The sequence below is a fragment of the Coenobita brevimanus genome, chromosome 1 (assembly GCF_032717465.1).
Source record: "Coenobita brevimanus isolate Jiangsu-jjx chromosome 1, ASM3271746v2, whole genome shotgun sequence".
Lineage (NCBI taxonomy): Eukaryota > Metazoa > Arthropoda > Malacostraca > Decapoda > Coenobitidae > Coenobita > Coenobita brevimanus.
In genome coordinates, this window is record NC_136954.1 from 66,809,768 (window position 1) to 66,828,919 (window position 19,152).

General features: G+C 42.3%; 1 protein-coding gene across 1 annotated transcript in view; it reads right to left on the reverse strand.

The window, feature by feature from the left end:
- Positions 1 to 5,007: 5,007 nt before the first annotated feature.
- The window catches only part of Trim9 (E3 ubiquitin-protein ligase Trim9), a 153,649-nt gene continuing 139,504 nt past the window's right edge, over positions 5,008 to 19,152 (reverse strand). The window contains exons 8-10 of the mRNA XM_080273662.1: positions 15,774 to 15,992; positions 11,818 to 11,990; positions 5,008 to 5,145 (exon numbers count right to left, since the gene is read on the reverse strand). Of these exons, the coding sequence (XP_080129788.1) occupies positions 5,008 to 5,145; positions 11,818 to 11,990; positions 15,774 to 15,992 (530 nt within the window). The remainder of the gene's footprint in view (positions 5,146 to 11,817; positions 11,991 to 15,773; positions 15,993 to 19,152) is intronic.

Genomic DNA, 19,152 nt, shown 5'->3' on the forward strand with positions numbered 1-19,152 from the left:
ATGTACCATATGGGCGAAAACATATGAGATTAAATGACTGTCTAACTGCTTGGGATGGTAGCACAGAGTCGTGTAAACATACCAGTGATGTTCGTTCCCTTCCCATAATTGTTTACAGTATTTTTATGACCCGCACTAACTCGATGTCACTGACACCAGTACTGTAAAAGGTTATTCAATGACGGGGGTTATTAAGAGGTTAATGGAATACATTACTGTTTGCATCCATAATCTCTCGTTCACATGCACACAAAAACGAATAAAAGAATGAGGGCTAAATGTACGTTTAACTTTCAGCACAAAGACCTTACCAATTCATATTCCTCCAATTTATTTTCTATATTTTTCTGACTATTTTTTTAAGGAAGAAATCACTGATCAGTGAAGTGCTTAATTATGAGTTCAGCATTTATGGGGTTCTACTGTAATTCAAAAGGCATCATACTTAAAGTATTTTTAACTTTTACAGTTTGTTGTTGAACTGGGAGAACTCAAGTCTGGCATTGCATGCCCAGGCATGTCAGTACCTGTAGAAGTAACACCCTCTAAACAGGTCAAAACAGTTACAAAAACTTTTTTGTTCACTGATGTAAATTACATAATACATAAGAGAACTTCACTAACATGAAAGGTTTTTATACAGCATTGAAAAGGTGATCCAAAGAGAAAATGATCCAACTCTGTAACAACAGCCACCTACAATCTGGCACTACCAGAAGAGGCTGGATGACTCCGTTGCTGATGCCTGTCCAGGATGCAACACAGCACCCCATACTATTAAGCACATTATGGAAGACTGCATTGCACACAATCACCTATGTCAACAAAGCAACATACACTCTTTGAGAGCTCTGTGGGAAAGCCCGGTCTCGGCCATGGCCTTCCTAAGGGACTCGGGGCTGTTCGGTCAGACTGCCTAGGGAACTACTACTACTACTACTACTACAATCTGGCACTACTGCCAAAGAGCTGCCCTGACTTTATTTTAATATTGCAGGTTCATATTCAGTTAAATAACTACTCTGGAAAGTGCACAAACTGAATACTGTACTTTGGAAATGATACCCACAAACACCATTTAAAACTCCAGAACTGTACATTATCCTGTACTGTAAACCACTATGAAGTTCAACAGGAAAGTTCGAACTAAAAGGACGCCACTACATCTCAGCATGATTATGAAAAGCATATCTAAAACTAAAATACAAGATGGTACATAATAATCAAAAGGCTGCTAGAAGATGGTACACAAATTTTTTTTATTAACTGGGCAGACTTCCCTAGCTTTGCTTTCATTTTTTTTTTCTCTCTCTCTCTCCAGGACTTACCCCCCCCTCCAGGACTTACCCCCCCCTCCAGGACTTACCCCCCCCCCCCAAAAAAAAAGAAGTATATAACCTCTTTGAGCACCTGAAATTTTCTTTAAGTTTGTGTGACATGATCAGAGAACATACTGCAAGGGCAGCCTGGACTCACACAAAGAAAACATTCCCATCCATGGATTTTATTTGCCCCAGATTTTAGATAGATTGGTATAAACTGTATTCCATCATTTTGGCTGATGTTTACACTATATGATAAGCTAATAAAAACATACAAGGCTGATGAGTAAAAGTACAACGAAAGTACTGAAATGCAGTAAGAATAATGTGTTTCCACAGTGAAAAGAACTTCCCAAAACCCTACCGGATTCTGCCCATACTATGTGAGAGCTAAGCATATGTCTATATGCAGAATTTCATGAGTTTTCACGTGGTGCCTTTGGAATTTTGATACGACCAAAAATTTTCAAGTAAATCGCCAAAAATCATGTGCACACACCCCTTCCCCCCCACCGAAAGCCAAGAGAAAGCTGACTATTTGAGAGTGTTGGCCTTGAAATAGGACCCTTTCCTATGATGCAGCAAAAGATTGATGCACTTCATGCTAAAACTTAATTTTTGGTGAATATTTTTGTCCAAAATTGCCTAATCGACATCCCTTCAGACCAACACTGACAAGTGCGTCACAGTGTGCCATCGGTTCCTCTTCAGACTAACACCACTTTGACTCAAATCGTGTCGTCATGCACGAGGGAGTTTGTGCAGATTGCTAGTTCTCCTTCTGTCAGACTTTTTCTTGTTTTGGACCCAACCTCACCAACATCCTTTGGAGAACAGATGTCAGGATGAAGACTGACTACCAACCTCAGGTAGGACCTAAGTGCTGTTATATTTGGGGGAAGAACCAAAAGAACAAAATTCCTTTCTTCTGTGATAAAAGTTAGTGAATGATGGTATGGTATATCTGAAGTGTAAGCCATACAATAAATGCAATTGCAACTCTTGACATCTACAGTAAACCATCTCCAAGGTCAATTCTGAACTAACTGCAACATACCAAAAAGACTACAACTACATACTGTACAATGTTATTAAGTAGGATGATATGCATAAAATATTTTATGGTTCTCCTTATTTTTCATACAGTAAGTAGAAATGTGTGAATACCTTGGCACAGTCTCGTAGCATTCAGAGCCAAATGACTTGTTCTTGTGAAAGAAATGATGGTAAAATAAAAGTGATCAAATGGAAGTTTTGCTGTGACTTACAACTAGCTGAATGCATGTTGGCTCAAAAACCTCGAGTATAAGCCAATGGACTACTCTCGCATTTTTGTGTTAGAACAGTAGGCACAAGTCTATTGATCCAGGTGGTATTCAGGTCATATGGTGTATGGTTAGGTATACACATCTGCTATATAAAGTTTCCTAAGCAGGCATGACTGTTAAAGGGTACAAAGACAAATGCTTGGTTAGATGGTCACATACATAGGTAATTAACCCTTAAACCTTAGAGGACAACTTACTGATATCTGTTTCACCCTGGCTAATGCGAGACAATTTTACTTGCCATTAGAAACCTTCTGAGGTCTGAGAGTTAATAAACTAAATTAATTTAACCTCTGAGCCTTGAGAGATTACATTAATTTTACTCTGGCTAATGCCAAACACTTCTAATCAACTACACATCAACAGTGTATAGCAATAAGTCATAAAGGGATCCACATAATCTTGAAGGAGATATGCTAAAATGTGGAGAGGGTCCATCTCTTATACAACATGGTCTCTGTCATTATAACATGCAACCCAAATACGGTAAGTAGTACTGGACAACCTTCTTATAATACAAAGCATTGGCAGTTTTGGTAAGCTTTGTACAGACTAGAAAAAAAGCAATGTACTTACATTTACATAGATCTTAACTCTTTAAATGATATGAAGTCTATGTACAGTATTTACAACCAGTGGAATCTGAATAATGGCCAGAAGTGTAAATTTAATGACACTCCTCATGGAGCAACACTGGATTAGATAATGAATGAAAAATGAATATAAACTAAGTTCTATGAGAACCCATGGCAATATTAAAGGGCAATATCCAGATTCAGTCACAATTATGATGTGCAAAATCTATCTTCCTTCATTTCTACATAAGTACACAAGCAGTGTACAAAGCAAATTATATATGGTGACTGTAAGCATTATAAAGTACTGAAGAACATATAATAATGACTAATATAAAGTGAACATTGAGGCCTGACCAAAAATCTACAATACAGATTTAGTTATTACAGTCTGACAGTTCAAGACATCAGTGTGTAACTGCCAGATATTACGTAGTTTCCTATTACTGGGCACAAAAAAATATTTTCTTAGCTTGAGAGACCATGAATCTTTGAAAGACGTATAAACAGTTTCTAAATATCAACAAAATGCAAAATTATGGAAAATTAAAATTACTGTGCTCTATCAACAGCTAAAGTAAATTTAGGACTCTGTATGTCATTAGACTCATTGAACTGTATTTTGTTATCAGTGCTATAGCTTGAATAAGAAAGTATTAAATCAAAGTGATACACAGAAGCAAACTGAACTCGGAAAAAGCAATGCAATATGATACTACAATACTACCAAGGATGTGTGTTCAGGAAATTACAAAAATTAACTACTGTACATATAAGCTAATTAACACGGGCTGTTTCTTGACTTTGATTAACTGGTGAAATATGTGGCCATGTTATCCACAGCAGAGAAAGATTTATACTCTCATCCTACAGTTAGTGAGATTTATCCTTCTACCAACACAGAATATGATAAAACTTATAAGTAGTGAGATACAACTCGTCTATATACAGTACTATGTTTTTCTTCACAGTATGTACACAAACTGGAGTAAAAAAATAATGAACCTTTAAATAAGGACCAACTAACTCCTCTGGATAAACAGAAACATTACTGTATAACAAAAATAAAATAACGTAAAGAAATCAGTATCATTGGTATAAAGAAGCTAATATAATGGACAGGCTTTTCCCATGGTTATATTTTCTCTAGTAACATTTTTATTCAGCTGAAAGTGAGTCATAGGAGCCTGAGAGAGTTAATACATCATTACTGGTTCAGTTAAACCTACTTCTGCTGAATCATCTAAACAGGAGTGTCATGTCATGAGTTGGTTAAAAAACTGAACCTGATAACAGTAAAGATTAAGTGAATTATGAAGTTTCATTGTTGAGACTGAATGCAGGATTTCTAAGAATTGAACAATGAGTGAATAGGTGTATAGTGCATTTTACAAGACACTTAGCTGATAATTTCTGAAGTTTCCACTCTGTTTCAGGAATCAATCTATCCCTTGAGACTGTGTGAAAATAAGTTAGGTTGAGGATGATAAAGTATACTCTCTAAATCTTCTAAATGAAGGTCTTTTTTTCTGGCTTACTCTTGCTACCACCAGTACATTTTATATTAATCAAGAAAGACTGCAAATTAGAGGGGTTGGATACAGATTTCATTATCCCCTTCACTACCAGGTATCTTCATTTTGAGAGAATGAAACTGTCTGGCAAAAAAAAAAAAAGAAGAAGGAATTAAAGATGATGCTTAGTACCTCATACTAAGATACCCAGTGCAGTGCTAGCAGTACTTAAAAACAACTGAACTAAAGTTACCAATACATATATGCATTATGGATGTACTTCTGGTAGTGGTGCAAGGCAGTGTTTGGGTGTGTGTAAACCAGTACGCAGTGACAATACAACGCACCGATTGAGGCTGACTGCAGGATACACCACGCCACTCACACCACCCAGCGATATGTATCCCTGCGGCAGAGATGAAAAATAAAACTGATTATACAAAGTAGTAAGGTACTAAGGTACAGTTATCTTAAAGTATTTCTTTCCTTTTGTGATTTTGGTCTACATCTGACAGCATCATAGTGCTAAAATAAGTTTATGAATGTGTAAACACTGTGAACCGTGCAAATGTATGTATTCATTCATACACTTATTCTTCCACTGTCCTCTGGTAAATGTATACCAAAGTCATTAGTGTGGGAAAGAAATACCTTGAGGCAATTGTACATGCACACACACACACAAAGTTTGTGCCCACCCCTAACCTGAGAAATCAAACCTTAGTCATCATAAAACCTATCACCGTACAGCTATACGGCACTCTCAAAATACTGAGGGTGGGAGGGAGAGTTATCTAGCAGCCCAGGCCTTCAATAGCTGTGGCTCTGACTTTATTCCAACTAGTTACGGAATGCAGTTTTATGTTCATTAGTCTTCAGGCAGAGGATTTTCTTCTTTTTTCATTGCTACTGACAATTTTGCTCAACTTAGGTTATACAATATTTTTCAAACTGGAAGAGTTACATTCAGCCTTCACTAACTTCTCTACCCTCACAGGCTCTCCTATGCTGCATAGTCATCTGGTAGTACACAAGAAGCTAAAAGCAACATCATCATAGTCAAGGGGTTACGTTAAGGTAATTCTGGTACACTATGGTAATTTAGAAACCTGAAAATTATACTACGATAATTATACATTTTCTAGTTACTTAACATGGAAAAATCAATACAGGTGGTAGCTACCATCATCCACTTAAGTGCTGCCTACTTCTTCCTTCATATTTATCATATTTTTCTGTCTGGCATCTTCTCTTCCTATTCCTCCCATCCTTCCAGTCACTTTTACTACTTTTCTTTCCACTTCAGGTGGCTCTACATTTGGTGACACTCCTAATGGTTTCTGCAACCCCCAGGAAACTATTAACAAAGCTGGATGGTAACCATATATTCAAACAACAGGATGATGTGGAGCCTACTATGGTGCCCATTAAATGGGTGGTCACATGCAAATGTGGTGTTCACCCAGGAACCAAACCACACACTTCCATGTGCCTTGCGGCAAGGCACTGTCTGCCAAGAGGAGACTTTAGTTTACTACAAGGGGTGGGCCTGCTGGGGCAGCTGCTTGGCTGCAGATGATGGGTCTGCTTGGCCAGACATCAGAGTAACTCAATATCAGCTACTTTACCCTACGAGATTCCGACAATGCAATTTCGAGTCCTCATAAATCCAACTGTTGAGATTCTGATGACTCGAATTCGAGTCATACGAAACATTTTTTTTTTTCCCCCATGTTTTCCATCTCCTATCTGGCCTTGTTCCACATACACTATCCTGTTTATCCTTTTCCAACTGTATGTCTTTACAGTGATGAGTAGATCTGATAGATATGCATAAGAAATAGGTTTTTACTATGAATAATATTGGTACTACCAGCATGGATATTTGCCTGCATGACAGCAAGAGCACGATGTTGATGCGCCAGCCAGAAGTATAAATTTCTGTCACCATATCTCGGGGATAAATGGCGTAGTGACGTAACCTATATATATCAACAAGTGCTTGTGGGCCCTTTGGGCCCCTCGCACTTGCTCCTGCAGAGGGCTCATGCATTCTCACTCGCTTTCTCGTGCTTCGCACTCGTTTCCTCACACTTCGCGCACGCGTTGCGATCATTTCAGGTAATCCGAAGCACGTTTATGTGGTGTTCTAGTCTAACAGTGTCAATTTGATTTTTTTGCAGCTAACCGATGGATCGTGTTATTTGCAGCTTCGGGAATGGAACCCAAGTTGTCCAAACGCAAGTCCAAAATACACCCACAGACACACGGCTACTGGTATAGTATATTTTAGTTGTAGCTACGGGCAAAAAATTCTACGAAGATCCCATGCCAGGTGCCGGAAGCAGCGCTTTTTGGGCAAAATATGATAGCTCATTAAAAACAGTAAAAGTTTTTCAATCGCGATGGGACCAAGTGGTAAGCTGGTGGGCTAGGGGTCCCAGATCCACTGCCTGGACCTGGGACTGTGCAGTGAGTGGGGCCTGTGCTATGTCTATCCCCCTTTATTAATACTGAAGATGACAAAACAAAATAAGTTTCAAAGCAAGCCTGAGGACAGTAAATCACCCAAGGGGATGAGGGTAGGTTCATGGAATGTGGGAAGTTTGAAGGGAAGAGCGGAGGAAGTCGTTGAGGCATTCAGTAGGAGGTGGGTGGATGTGGCGTGTTTGCAGGAAGTCCGGTACAGGGGTGGATCAGCCAGAAAGACTGTTGGGAAGGACTGTTGCTATAAGTTGTTTTGGCAGGGGGGGACAGACGGATATGGAGGTGTTGGTGTGATGGTTGCGGAGAAATGGGTGGAATATGTTATGAATGTTTTGAGGGTAAGCGATAGGATATTGGTAGTGAAAATTCTGTTGGGTAGAAAGATAGCTGCGATTATATCGACATATGCTCCACAGGCAGGATTGGATGTAGCACAGAAAGATAGATTTTGGGATGATTTAATATGTGTAGTGGGTGGTATGCGGGATGATGAGATAGTGATTTTGGGAGGGGACTTAAATGGTCATGTAGGTGAAGCAGCACAAGATTATGAAGGAGTGCATGGGGGATGTGCATATGGTATAAGGAATGCAGAGGGGGAAAGGATACACGAGTTTGGGGAGGCAATGGACATGACTGTGTGCAACACATATTTTAGGAAAAGAGACAGTAGGTTAATTACGTATGAGTCTGGGGGAAATAGCAGTCAGATAGATTATTTTCTGGTTAGGAGGGCCGATAGGAGGTTAGTGAGGGATGTTAAAGTTATAGGAAGTGAGGAGTGTGTGCAGCAGCACAAACTATTGATTTGTGATATGGTGCTTAAAGAACAAGGGATGAAAAAGAGAACTTATGTACCTAGGAGGAAAATATGGAAGCTGAAAAACCAAGTAGTAAGGGATGCCTTCTATAGCGAGTTGAGGAGAGTGGTGGCTGAACAGGGAGCTGTAGACAGAGGCATTAATGAACAGTACAGAGCCCTCAAGAACAATTTCTTGAGAGTTACTGATGTAACATGCGGCTGGACAAGAGGACCACCAAGACATAAAGTAACTTGGTGGTGGGATGAGGCTGTAGAAGCTGCAATTAAGGAGAAAAGAAGGCTTTTCCGGGAATGGAAGAAGGGTGGTAGCAAAGAGGAATATTTGGCTGCCAAGCGTAGGGCTAGAAGAGAGGTATACAGGGCAAAGTCTGAGTCACAGAGACAATTACTTGATAACCTAAATCATGGGGAAAGGAAAAATATATTTAGGGTGGCAGGTCAGGTGAAGAGGGATAATCGGGATATCACAGATGAGCAGTGTGTGAAGAATGATGAAGGAAAGGTAGTGGTGAACAGTGAGGATATTAAAGATGCATGGAGAGAGCATTATAACCGGTTGTTGAATGAGGAGTTTGACTGGGACAGGGAAGGTTTGGAGCCAGCAGATCCAGTGTCTGGCCCTTGGCCTTTGATTGATACTGCTACTGTGAGTGAGGCAATAGGCAGGATGAGGGTGGGGAAGGCAGCAGGTGTGTCTGGGTTGACTGCCGAAATGTTGAAGGCCTCAGGCGATATAGGGGTGAGTTTAGTCACTGACCTGATAAATAGGATTATTTATGAGTGTGTTGTCCCAGATGATTGGCTGAAGAGTGTAATTGTAAATGTGTATAAAGGGAAGGGTGATGCCCTGGAAAGAGGAAATTATAGAGGTATAAAGCTTTTAGATCAGATAATGAAGGTAATGGAGAGAGTTTTAGAAGGTATGATTAGAGAAAGAGTGAATATTGATGAGATGCAGTTTGGGTTTATGCCAGGTAGGGGGACCACTGATGCCATATTCATTGTTCGACAGCTTCAGGAAAAATACTGTATATTGGTAGGAGAAGGGATCTTTATTTTGTTTTTGTTGATTTGGAAAAGGCCTTTGACAGAGTCCCTAGAGAGGTGGTGAAGTGGGCAATGAGAAAGCTTGGCTTGGAGGAGTGGTTGGTTAGGGTGGTTATGGCCATGTATGTGGGTGCTCACACCCAGGTGAGAGTGAATGGAGATTTGAGTGATGAGTTTTCCGTGAATGTTGGTGTGCATCAGGGGTCAGTCTTGAGTTCCATGTTGTTTATCATGGTACTTGAAGCCCTTTCACGTGACTGTAGAAACGGACTCCTGTGGAAGTTGTTGTATGCTGATGATTTGGTGTTGATTGCAGAGAATGAAAGGGAGGCAGAGGAAAGGTTTAGGAAGTGGAGAGATGGTATGGGGCAAAAGGGTTTAAGGGTAAATGCAGATAAAACAAAAGTGATGATATCTAGGGTTGGTGGCAGTACTGTCAAAGACGAGGGAGAGTGGCCATGTGCAGTTTGCCACAAGGGCGTGGGAAGTAATTCCATCTTGTGCGGTGTGTGTGATAAATGGGTGCATAAGAGATGTAGTGGTATCAGAGGTAGACTGCGAGATAATGCTGATTTTATGTGTAAGGTATGGCAGGGTGAGCAGGTGGAGATTGTCAGACGTGAAAGGATTGAACTTGCTGGTGAATCTCTTGAGTGTGTGGAAGAGTTTTGTTATTTGGGAGACATGTTGTGTGCTGGAGGTGGGGCTGGAGCTAGCTCTGTGGCTAGGGTGAGAAGTGGTTGGAAGAAGTTCAGGGAGCTCTTGCCTCTCCTTACATTGAGAGGGCTCTCCCTACGTGCTAAGGGGTCTTTGTATGCAGCATGTGTTAGGAGTGTCTTGCTGTATGGTAGTGAGACCTGGCCAGTGAAGGAGGAAGATATTCGCTGGCTCAGACGTACAGAAATGACAATGATTAGGTGGATGTGCAATGCTTCCCTGCGTCCAAGGCCTGGAGGGGCTGGGTTTACAATGGAAGAGTTGAGAGGTAGGATGGGACTGGAGTGTATTGGTGTTGTGATGAGGAGAGGTAGATTGAGGTGGTTTGGACATGTGGAGAGGATGGGGGATGATAATTGGGTGAGGAAGGTGAGAAGTGTTAATATTGGGGGTGGGGTTATGAGGGGTAGACCGAGAAAGACATGGGATGAGGTCATTAAGTGTGACCTTAGGGTTAAGGGACTGAACAGGGAGGCTGCAATGGATCATGCAGTGTGGAGAGCCGCCATTAGGTGACCAAGGCCGACACATGCAAGCATGTTGGAGCCTTTAAAAACGAAAACAAAAACGAAGATTCTGATGGGTCACAAGATGTAAGAGCTGGGTTTCTGATGCACGAAAAACAAGATTACTTTTTACCCCAATCAAAGATATGAACCAAGTCAGACACTGTGCCACAGCCTTCTTGTTTGTTGAGGTAACTGCTGAGATGGACATTGCAGGAAGTGGATGGAAAGGTTCTGGTGAAGGATGGAGTCATAAGTGTATGAGTGAATAGGGTTAGATGTACAGCTTTGGTCATTGATGAACTGGTGATAGGCCAGAACCCTGAGGATCACCACTACTGATAGCCCAAGGAGAAGAACGGCAGTCATCTACAACAACAGCTATTGAAACAACCAGAAAGGAAACTGGAGATGAAGGCACATTAACTTCTTAAATGTCCTTTACAAGTCAACTACTGTATATACGGAATATACATCATCATCATCATCCAATCCTATGTTGTCCTATGAGAAGCGTAGCAGCCCTGGGCTAGGCAAGTTGGTCTTGACATGTAAGATGTGAGTGACCAGCCTCACTCATCCCTGAATGGCATTATGTAAGCAACAGACCCCAACCACTCTTTGGATGTAAACCTACAAGGGCTCGATCTGACTGGAGCATCCTATTTACTCACTAAACCACCACGTGCCATATTTGGTTATGTGGTTACCACCCAGCATAGTAAATGGTTTCCTGGTGTACAGGAAACCATTTGGCTTGTCACTCAGTGTAGAGTCACCCACAGGCAGAAGGAAGAGGAAAGAATGAAGGAAAGAAAGAAGAGGGGATGCAAAGTCACCCATAGGCAGAAGGACGAGGAAAGAATGATGGAAAGAAAGACAGAAGGGGATGGAAGGAAAGAAGGATGGAGGAGAGGAAAGGGCAGACACAAGAGAGCAGCACTACATTGAGTGAGTGGATGGTGTGTGGATATATATATATATCCACCCATCATCCAATCCTATGCTGATCCATGAGGAGCATAGGAGCCCGGGGCTAGGCAGTTGGTCCTGACATTTAAGATGAGACTGAATATATATATATATATATATATATATATATATATATATATATATAAAATCATATAACCAAATTTTGGCACCTGGTGGTTTAGTGGGTAATTGTGGCGCTCCAATCAGATTGAGCCGGTGAAGCTTTATATCCAAGGGGTGGCTGAAGTTCATTGCTCATGTGATGCCATTCAGGGGTAGAGAGGCTGGTCACTCTCATCTTAAATGTCAGGACCAACTTGCCTAGCCCCGAGCTCCTGCGCTCCTCAAGGGCCAAATGAGGATTGGATGGAGAATGAATGAATAAGAGAGAGAGAAGAGAGAGAGAGAAAGGGGGGGCGAGGGGAGACGTGGATGAAAGAAAGGAATGTGCTAGCCTCATCAACTTCTTGACCTCGCTTTCTTGCACACTCATTTACTATATCCATCCATTTGCAAAATTTCTTACCTGTAGCTTGCCACTGACATAGAAGGTTAGGGTTGATGTGGCGAAGTTGAGATAAAGTGCCACAGTGTCCCCTGTTGTGACACCCCCAGCAGTTCGACTGAAGTGATCCCCACGGTGCATCAGCCAAGATCGCTCTCCATCAATGTACATGCTCCAGCTCCCTCCACATTTACCTGTAAAGATCAACAAATGTCAAGCCTATGCAACTCTATGCTATCTATCTATCTATCTATAGCCCGACGCCCTAATCCCGCAAAGGGTGGCCGCAGACAAAACGCCTCCAAGTCACTCTGTCACCCACCATTCGACTACCCTCCCCCCAACTCACCCCCCCCTCCCTCATATACCTCTCAACTCCATCCCTCCACCTCATCCTCGGTCTACCCCTCCCTCTCCCTCCCAATACCTCACCTACATACACCCTCTTAGTCAGTCTTTCATTCTCCATTCTCTCCACATGTCCAAACCACCTCAGTGTATTTCTCCTAATCTTTTCAACCACATCCACATCTACCCCACAACGTTCCTTCACTTCTTCATTCGTCAACCTGTCCCTCCACGTCACTCCACATGCTCCTCTCAAGTAACTCATTTCCACTGCTTTCACTCTTGACTTGTTCCCCTCATGCAAGGTCCACGCCTCGCTTCCATACGTCAGGGTAGGGATCACAATACCATCATGCAGTGACTTCTTAACTTCCATACTCACCTCCCTATTTCTCATCACTGCTTTCAGTGTACTAACAACCTTTCTTCCCTGCTGTACCCTTTCACGTACTTCATCCCCCAAAGTTCCATCCTTACTCATCACACTACCCAAGTACTTGAATGCACTCACATTCTCCATATCCTCACCATCCAACCTCACTGCACACTCTGTGACTTCATTCCTCTCAAACACCATAACTTTACTTTTGTTTACATTAACTTTCAGCTTCCTCCTCCTACACACTGTCCCAAATTCATTCACCAAACCTTGCAACTCCCACTCATCTTCACTCAACAATACTGTATCATCAGCAAACAGCAACGCCCGAAGCTTCCAAATCTCACCCTCATTCATTAGGGCCACCCCCACATCCATTGCCCTACCTTGCACCTCCTTTACAACCCCATCCATATATATATTAAACAGCCATGGAGACATCACACACCCCTGTTTCAGTCCCACATTGAGATCAAAGAACTCACTCAGCTCACCATCCACTCGCACCGTAGCCCTAGCTCCCTCGTACATACTCTTCACAGCACTCAACAATTTCCCCTCCACTCCATATATTCTTAATACCTTCCACATACCTTGCCTATCTATTCTGTCATAAGCTTTCTCCAAGTCCATGAAGGCAGCATACACTTTCCTTCCCTTCTCTAGATACTTCTCCACTAAACATCTTAGAACAAATATCTGATCTACACACCTTTTTCCCTTCCTAAATCCCCCTTGTTCTTCTCCAACTAGCTCCTCTGCCATATGCCTAACCCTATCAATGAGTATTCTACCATATATTTTACCAGTCACACTAAGAAGGCAAATACCCCTATGGTTACCACATACTTCTCTCTCCCCTTTTCCTTTGTACAGAGGAACAATTATACCTGATTTCCAGTCCTCTGGAACCCTTCCCTCTTCCCAAGCCAATCTACACAACTTCCATATCCACTCCACAACAATCTCACCCCCATACCTAAGCGTTTCACCACACACTCCATCAATTCCTGGGGCCTTTCCCAGCTTAATCTTCTTCATCGCTTCCACTACTTCCGCCATACTGATCTCTTCCTCCCTCCTCTCATCTCTTCTTCTCCCAGCCATTCCCCAACCACTTATATTCACACTGCTCTCACTCTCTACATTCAACAAATCCTCAAAGTGCTCCTTCCATCTCCTCAATTTCTCTCTCTTCTCCACCAACAATCTATTATTCCTATCTTTCACTCCCCTACTATTTCCCATTTCACACTGCCTTACTTTCTTTACCTCCTTCCAAAACAATTTCTTACTCTCCCTCCATTTCACACTCAGATTCCTCCCAAACTCTTCAACCACTTTCTTCTTACTCTCCTTCACCAGTCTCTTAACCTCCCTTCTCCTGCTCACATATACCTCTCTCTTCTCTCTCTCATCTTCTCCCCTACCTCTCCTCGCTAACCATTCACCATATGCCTTCTTCTTTTGTTCCACAGCTCGTTTCACCTCATCATTCCACCATGCTGTCCCTTGCACACCCTTGCATCTCCTCCTCACTCCACAAACCGCCTCACACGCTGCGCTTATCTCTTCGGTGAATATCTTACATACGTCTTCCACCCCTTCCATCTGCTCTAGCTCATACCTTCCCAATCTTTCTTCCACTATGCTCTTATACTCTGTCATTTTCTCACTATCTTGCAATTTCTCCACTCTTCTCACAGGAGCTGCTTCCTCCTGTCTTCCCCTTCGTCTCCTCAACCATTTCTTTGCAGCTCTACCTTGGCACTGTCACTTTTTGTTCTCTATGTACTATCATGAGCAAAAGTTTATTGACAATCCCCTGCCAGCGATGTCTTCTGTTTTCCACATCTTTATTCTTCATCAAACATCAGAATATCCTTCCTTCTCAAACTTCTTTGCTATGTGCTTCATACCACTTATCATTTCATGTAACACCTTCCCTTACCACAGCCAGCAAGGAAGTGTTAGCAAACATTATCATCACCATCATCATCTAATCCTATGTTGCTCCATGAGGAGATTAGGAGCCCCAGGCTAGGCAACTTACCATAGTCCTGACAGTTAAGATGAGAGTGACTGGATTCACTCATCCCTGAGTGGCATTACCTGAGCAATAAACCTCAATCACCCCTTGGATATAAACCGATACAGGCTCAATCCGGTTGGAGCGCCTTAGTTACCCACTAAACCACCATGCACCATAATTTGGTTTTACAGTTACCACCCAGTGTAGCAAGTGGTTACCACCCAGCACAGCAAATGGTTTCCTGGTGTACAGGAAATCATCTGGCTTGTCACTCATTGTACAGTTGCTGACAGACAGAAGAAAGAGGAAAGAATGAAGGAAGGAAAGCAAGAAGAGGAGGGATGGAAGGCAGGAAGGAAGAAAGGAAAGGGCAGTCACCTGAAAGCAGCTCTACATCAAGTGTAAACTTTTTATCTTCAAATAATTTCCCACCTGCCAACTACAGCATTTCTAACCTCCTGACGCTGAGTTCCTTGCACCCTATCCCCTTCTCACAACCGGGCTTATTTTCACAATTTGGAGTTCCAAAAAAATATTTGGTACTATGTCAACTGGCCGGTGTATATCTCTCGTAGTGCATGGGTGGCTGATCGCAGTCAGTACATGTGTACTCTGCCCCTCCGGGCACCTCTCCCCCACCCTACTCTGTCTCTGCCTGCCTCTCCCTCACACTCCTCATTCGCTCCTGGTGCCATCCCCCCACCTCTGTCCCAGCTTGCCTCTCCCCACAGGCACACGAGAGAGCCCACCACACCACTTCCAGTGAGCTGGGCTCACTTTTAAGTTGAAAGATGCCCGCGAAATATGAAAACCAGCACCTGTCAACCACACGTCCTCAGACGTTAACTGGCGTCAAGGGGCAAAAGTTTCTGAAACAATGTTTTTTTCATTTGTTCATCATCTAATCCTGTGTTGCCCCACAAGGAGCATTAATAATAGTCATTCTTATAAAATACACAACATAAAAATTATGCAGAGAATTAACATGGTATGGCCATTAGCCACCTACTGCAAAAGGCAGCGATAGCAAACGGCAACAAAAAATTTTGAAAGATTGATGGTATTGGATATACTTTGTCCATCATCAGTACTGACTGATGGTAACACTGTACCCAACTGTAAATAAGTAAGTTCCTCTCCATCAGGAAGTAATGACTCAGGGTAATGTACTTAGTTAACTATACCAGCCACTGTAATAATCTTCCTGCCCAGTCTCACCCAGAATAGTCTCCTTGGACACATCAGGTCGAGCCAGTCCAAATGCAATATCAGCATTGCCATCGTAGCGCTCAACCTTAAACTCCCAGTAATGACGGCCTTTGGAGAACCCCACACTGCCAAGGGCAACACGGTGCTCATAAGAGTCACACTGAATGGTGCGACCATCTTCAGAGGCTATGAGGTCAGGGTGCTGTGTCTCCAGGGTGAACCATGCCACTGAGGAAAAAATAGGTCAAATTAATAAGAATACAGGTATTTTGTTAAGATTATGATGTACAATTAGCTTGCATATTAACTCCTAGACTGTAGATCCAATCCTCTGATAAGCTTAGTATGTTCTGCACAGTCATACATCTTGTCTGGCAATGTTTGTACATTTTGTAGGCATATCTAAACTGATAATGCTTCCAAAAGAACCATATACAGAAACCAACATATAGATATCCACTGGTCTGGAGAGTAAAGGTACTCAAACCAGATGTGGGCCACAAAGTTGCAGTTAATAATAATAATAAACTTTATTTTGTCCAAAAAACATAGATACTACAAAAAAAAAAAAAAGGATATTTGTGTGTTGCATGTATATTACAATGGTGCAGATTTTTAAATAATAGATGAAGGTTATACTATATACTGATATTAATGATTCCATCCATCCATCCATCACTCAATCCTACATTGCCCTGTGAGAAGCGTAGGAGCCTGGGGCTAGGCAGTTGGTCCTGACATTTAAGATGAGAGTGACCAGCCTCACTCATCCCCAAGTGGCATTACATGAGCAATCAACCCCAATCACCCCTTGGATATAAACCTTCACCGGCTGAATCCAATTGGAGTGCCGTAATTACCCACTAAACCACCAGGCACCAAAATTTAGTTACAGTAACCCCTCCAATATCCGGATCAATAGAGCCATCGGTAGGTTCGGATATTGGTTTTGTCCGGATATTGGGCCCCAGCTTATGGACTTGTACTTACGGACCCTAACACAGAGAAACACCTATACAACTCCCTCCGGACATGCATAGCACCTATTTAACACCCAAATCACACCAATAAGGCACATAAATGACTGAAATAAATGCAATAGACACATAAAATGTGGGTTTAGAAGTATGTTCATACATTAATAAACATTCTGGTACTTATGGACTCTAACCGAACCTAACCTAACCGAACTCTGAAAAACACATTCCTACTGCACATGCATGAGGTAAGTTTAGTATGGAAAGAAGTACAGTATGACACTTTCTGGTAAGTATAGTATGGGAAAAAATACAATATGAAACATTCTGGTAAATATAGTATGGGAAATAGTACAACATGAAACATTTTGGCTACTTACAGCAAGTCCCTGGCCACCTCGATGAATAACCGCCTCCTCTCGGACTCGACAGTAAGAACGATTTCCTGAAGCACTTGCACTACACTCTTCCTGAAGTCTTGCACTACACTCTTCCTGAAGTCTTGCACTGAACTTAGTCACTAACACACAGAAGTCCGTTCTTTTCACAGTGTTCACTTTAGTCCAAATAATGTTCCATTAAATTTAAGTGTTGCACATAAACTTTTCCCAAGTTTTTTTAAGTTTCCAAAGCCAAAACAAAGAAGGTTAGTTACGTTAAATTTCTTTTCTACTTAGTCTTTTCTCCCAACTTGAAAACCTTAACACAACACACCGTTTTTTTCACTGCACAACACTCAAAATTCCCGTGTGGTCTAGTGGAGAAGTTCTTGCTGTTTATTCACTGTCAGAGCCCGAGAGTATCACTGGCAGGCGTCCAAGGGGTGCATCGGTGGGTAGTGGTGATGGCGTACCGACTACAGAAGACTCTGAAGACAGCCGCAAACTCACGTCGAGCGGTGACTCTTGTCGCGGTGAGAGACAGGCGGGAAGTGGGGAGGATGCAGCGGCGCTCTATCGGACGTCGGAGGAATGACGAACCAAAACAATGCTCTCACGCGGCGCGCGCGGCAAGTTCAAATTACGGACGGCAAAAAATCGATTTTTTTTTCCAATTTTTTTGGATTTTCGGACCATTTTGGGAATGTTTGATCCCAGGACGATAAGGTTCGGTTAGTGGGGATGTTCGGTTATTGGGCGTCCGGATATTAGAGTGATTACTGTATATGGTTACCACCCAGCGTTGTAAATCGTTTCCTGGTGTACAGGAAACCATTTGGCTTGTCACTCAGTGTAGAGTCACCCACAGGCAGAAGGAAGAGGAGAGAATGAAGGAAAGAAAGACAGAAGAGGGAGTGTAAAGTTACCTGTAGGCAGAAGGACAAGGAAAGAATGAAGGAAAGGAAGACAGAAGAGGATGGGAGGAAAGAAGGATGGAGGAGAGGAAAGGGCAGACACCCAACAGCAACACTACACTGAGTGAGTGGATGGTGAGCGCCCCCACCTACCACCAGATAATAATGATAATACAAAATATTTTATGGGATATTGCTTGCACAATGTCGCTCAGAAGTGAGAAACTTGCCATTCTTGCCTTAAATGTCTGGACTGTGTAACTTGGCTCCAAGCCCCTATGCTCCTGACAATAAATGAGAAATAAGATTCATCTTCCTCCTCTTCAATGCACTCACTGGTACTGGGCAGCAAAATCTTCCTCAGTTTATCACGTTAAACCATAGGCCTCACTATGTCCGTCAACCTCCCACACTAACAATTTCCTGTCCTCTTTCCTTGTATTCTTACCACCAAGAAAAGCTTCAATACCACTCGCTTAGAAGGGGTAGAACCATGAGTTAATATACACAATACCATTCACTTAGAAGGGGCAGAACCAAGAGTTAATATACAAAATACCACTCACTTAGAAGGGGAAGAACCAAGAGTTAATACAGTACACACAAAAACAGTCTTCCCCATATTCAAGTCATTCACAAGTACTCTCGTGCAAGAAGCACTGGGTGTGGGACAGTTATTTTTTCAATGATGTAAAGTGGTGTTCCTCACCCTTACATATTGCTTGCCCTTTAGGACCCATTAAACATGGTCTGAAAAAGTATAGTGGAGCTGCTCACCCACGTCACACATACGTAAACTGGTCACTACAATACATACGAGTATGAACAGTAACAATACATTTAGCAGTTCTGAGCATGAGCATAATTACAAGCCATGGTGTGGTACTGTACTCTAAGAGAAGTAGACCAGGGCTGACTTTCCTGTTATCAATTCACCAATCATCCAATCATTTACTGCCCAATCTCAAGCAAGCGGGCCTGTAGCAAAGCTACTCAGTCCAGATATTAAGGTTAAAAAGACCAGTCACTTGCCTCTCAGCAGCACGAACAATAAACCCCAGCTCCCCTCGGACATGAACCCCTAAGGGTCACACAGTTTTTCATTTGTTTATATCTA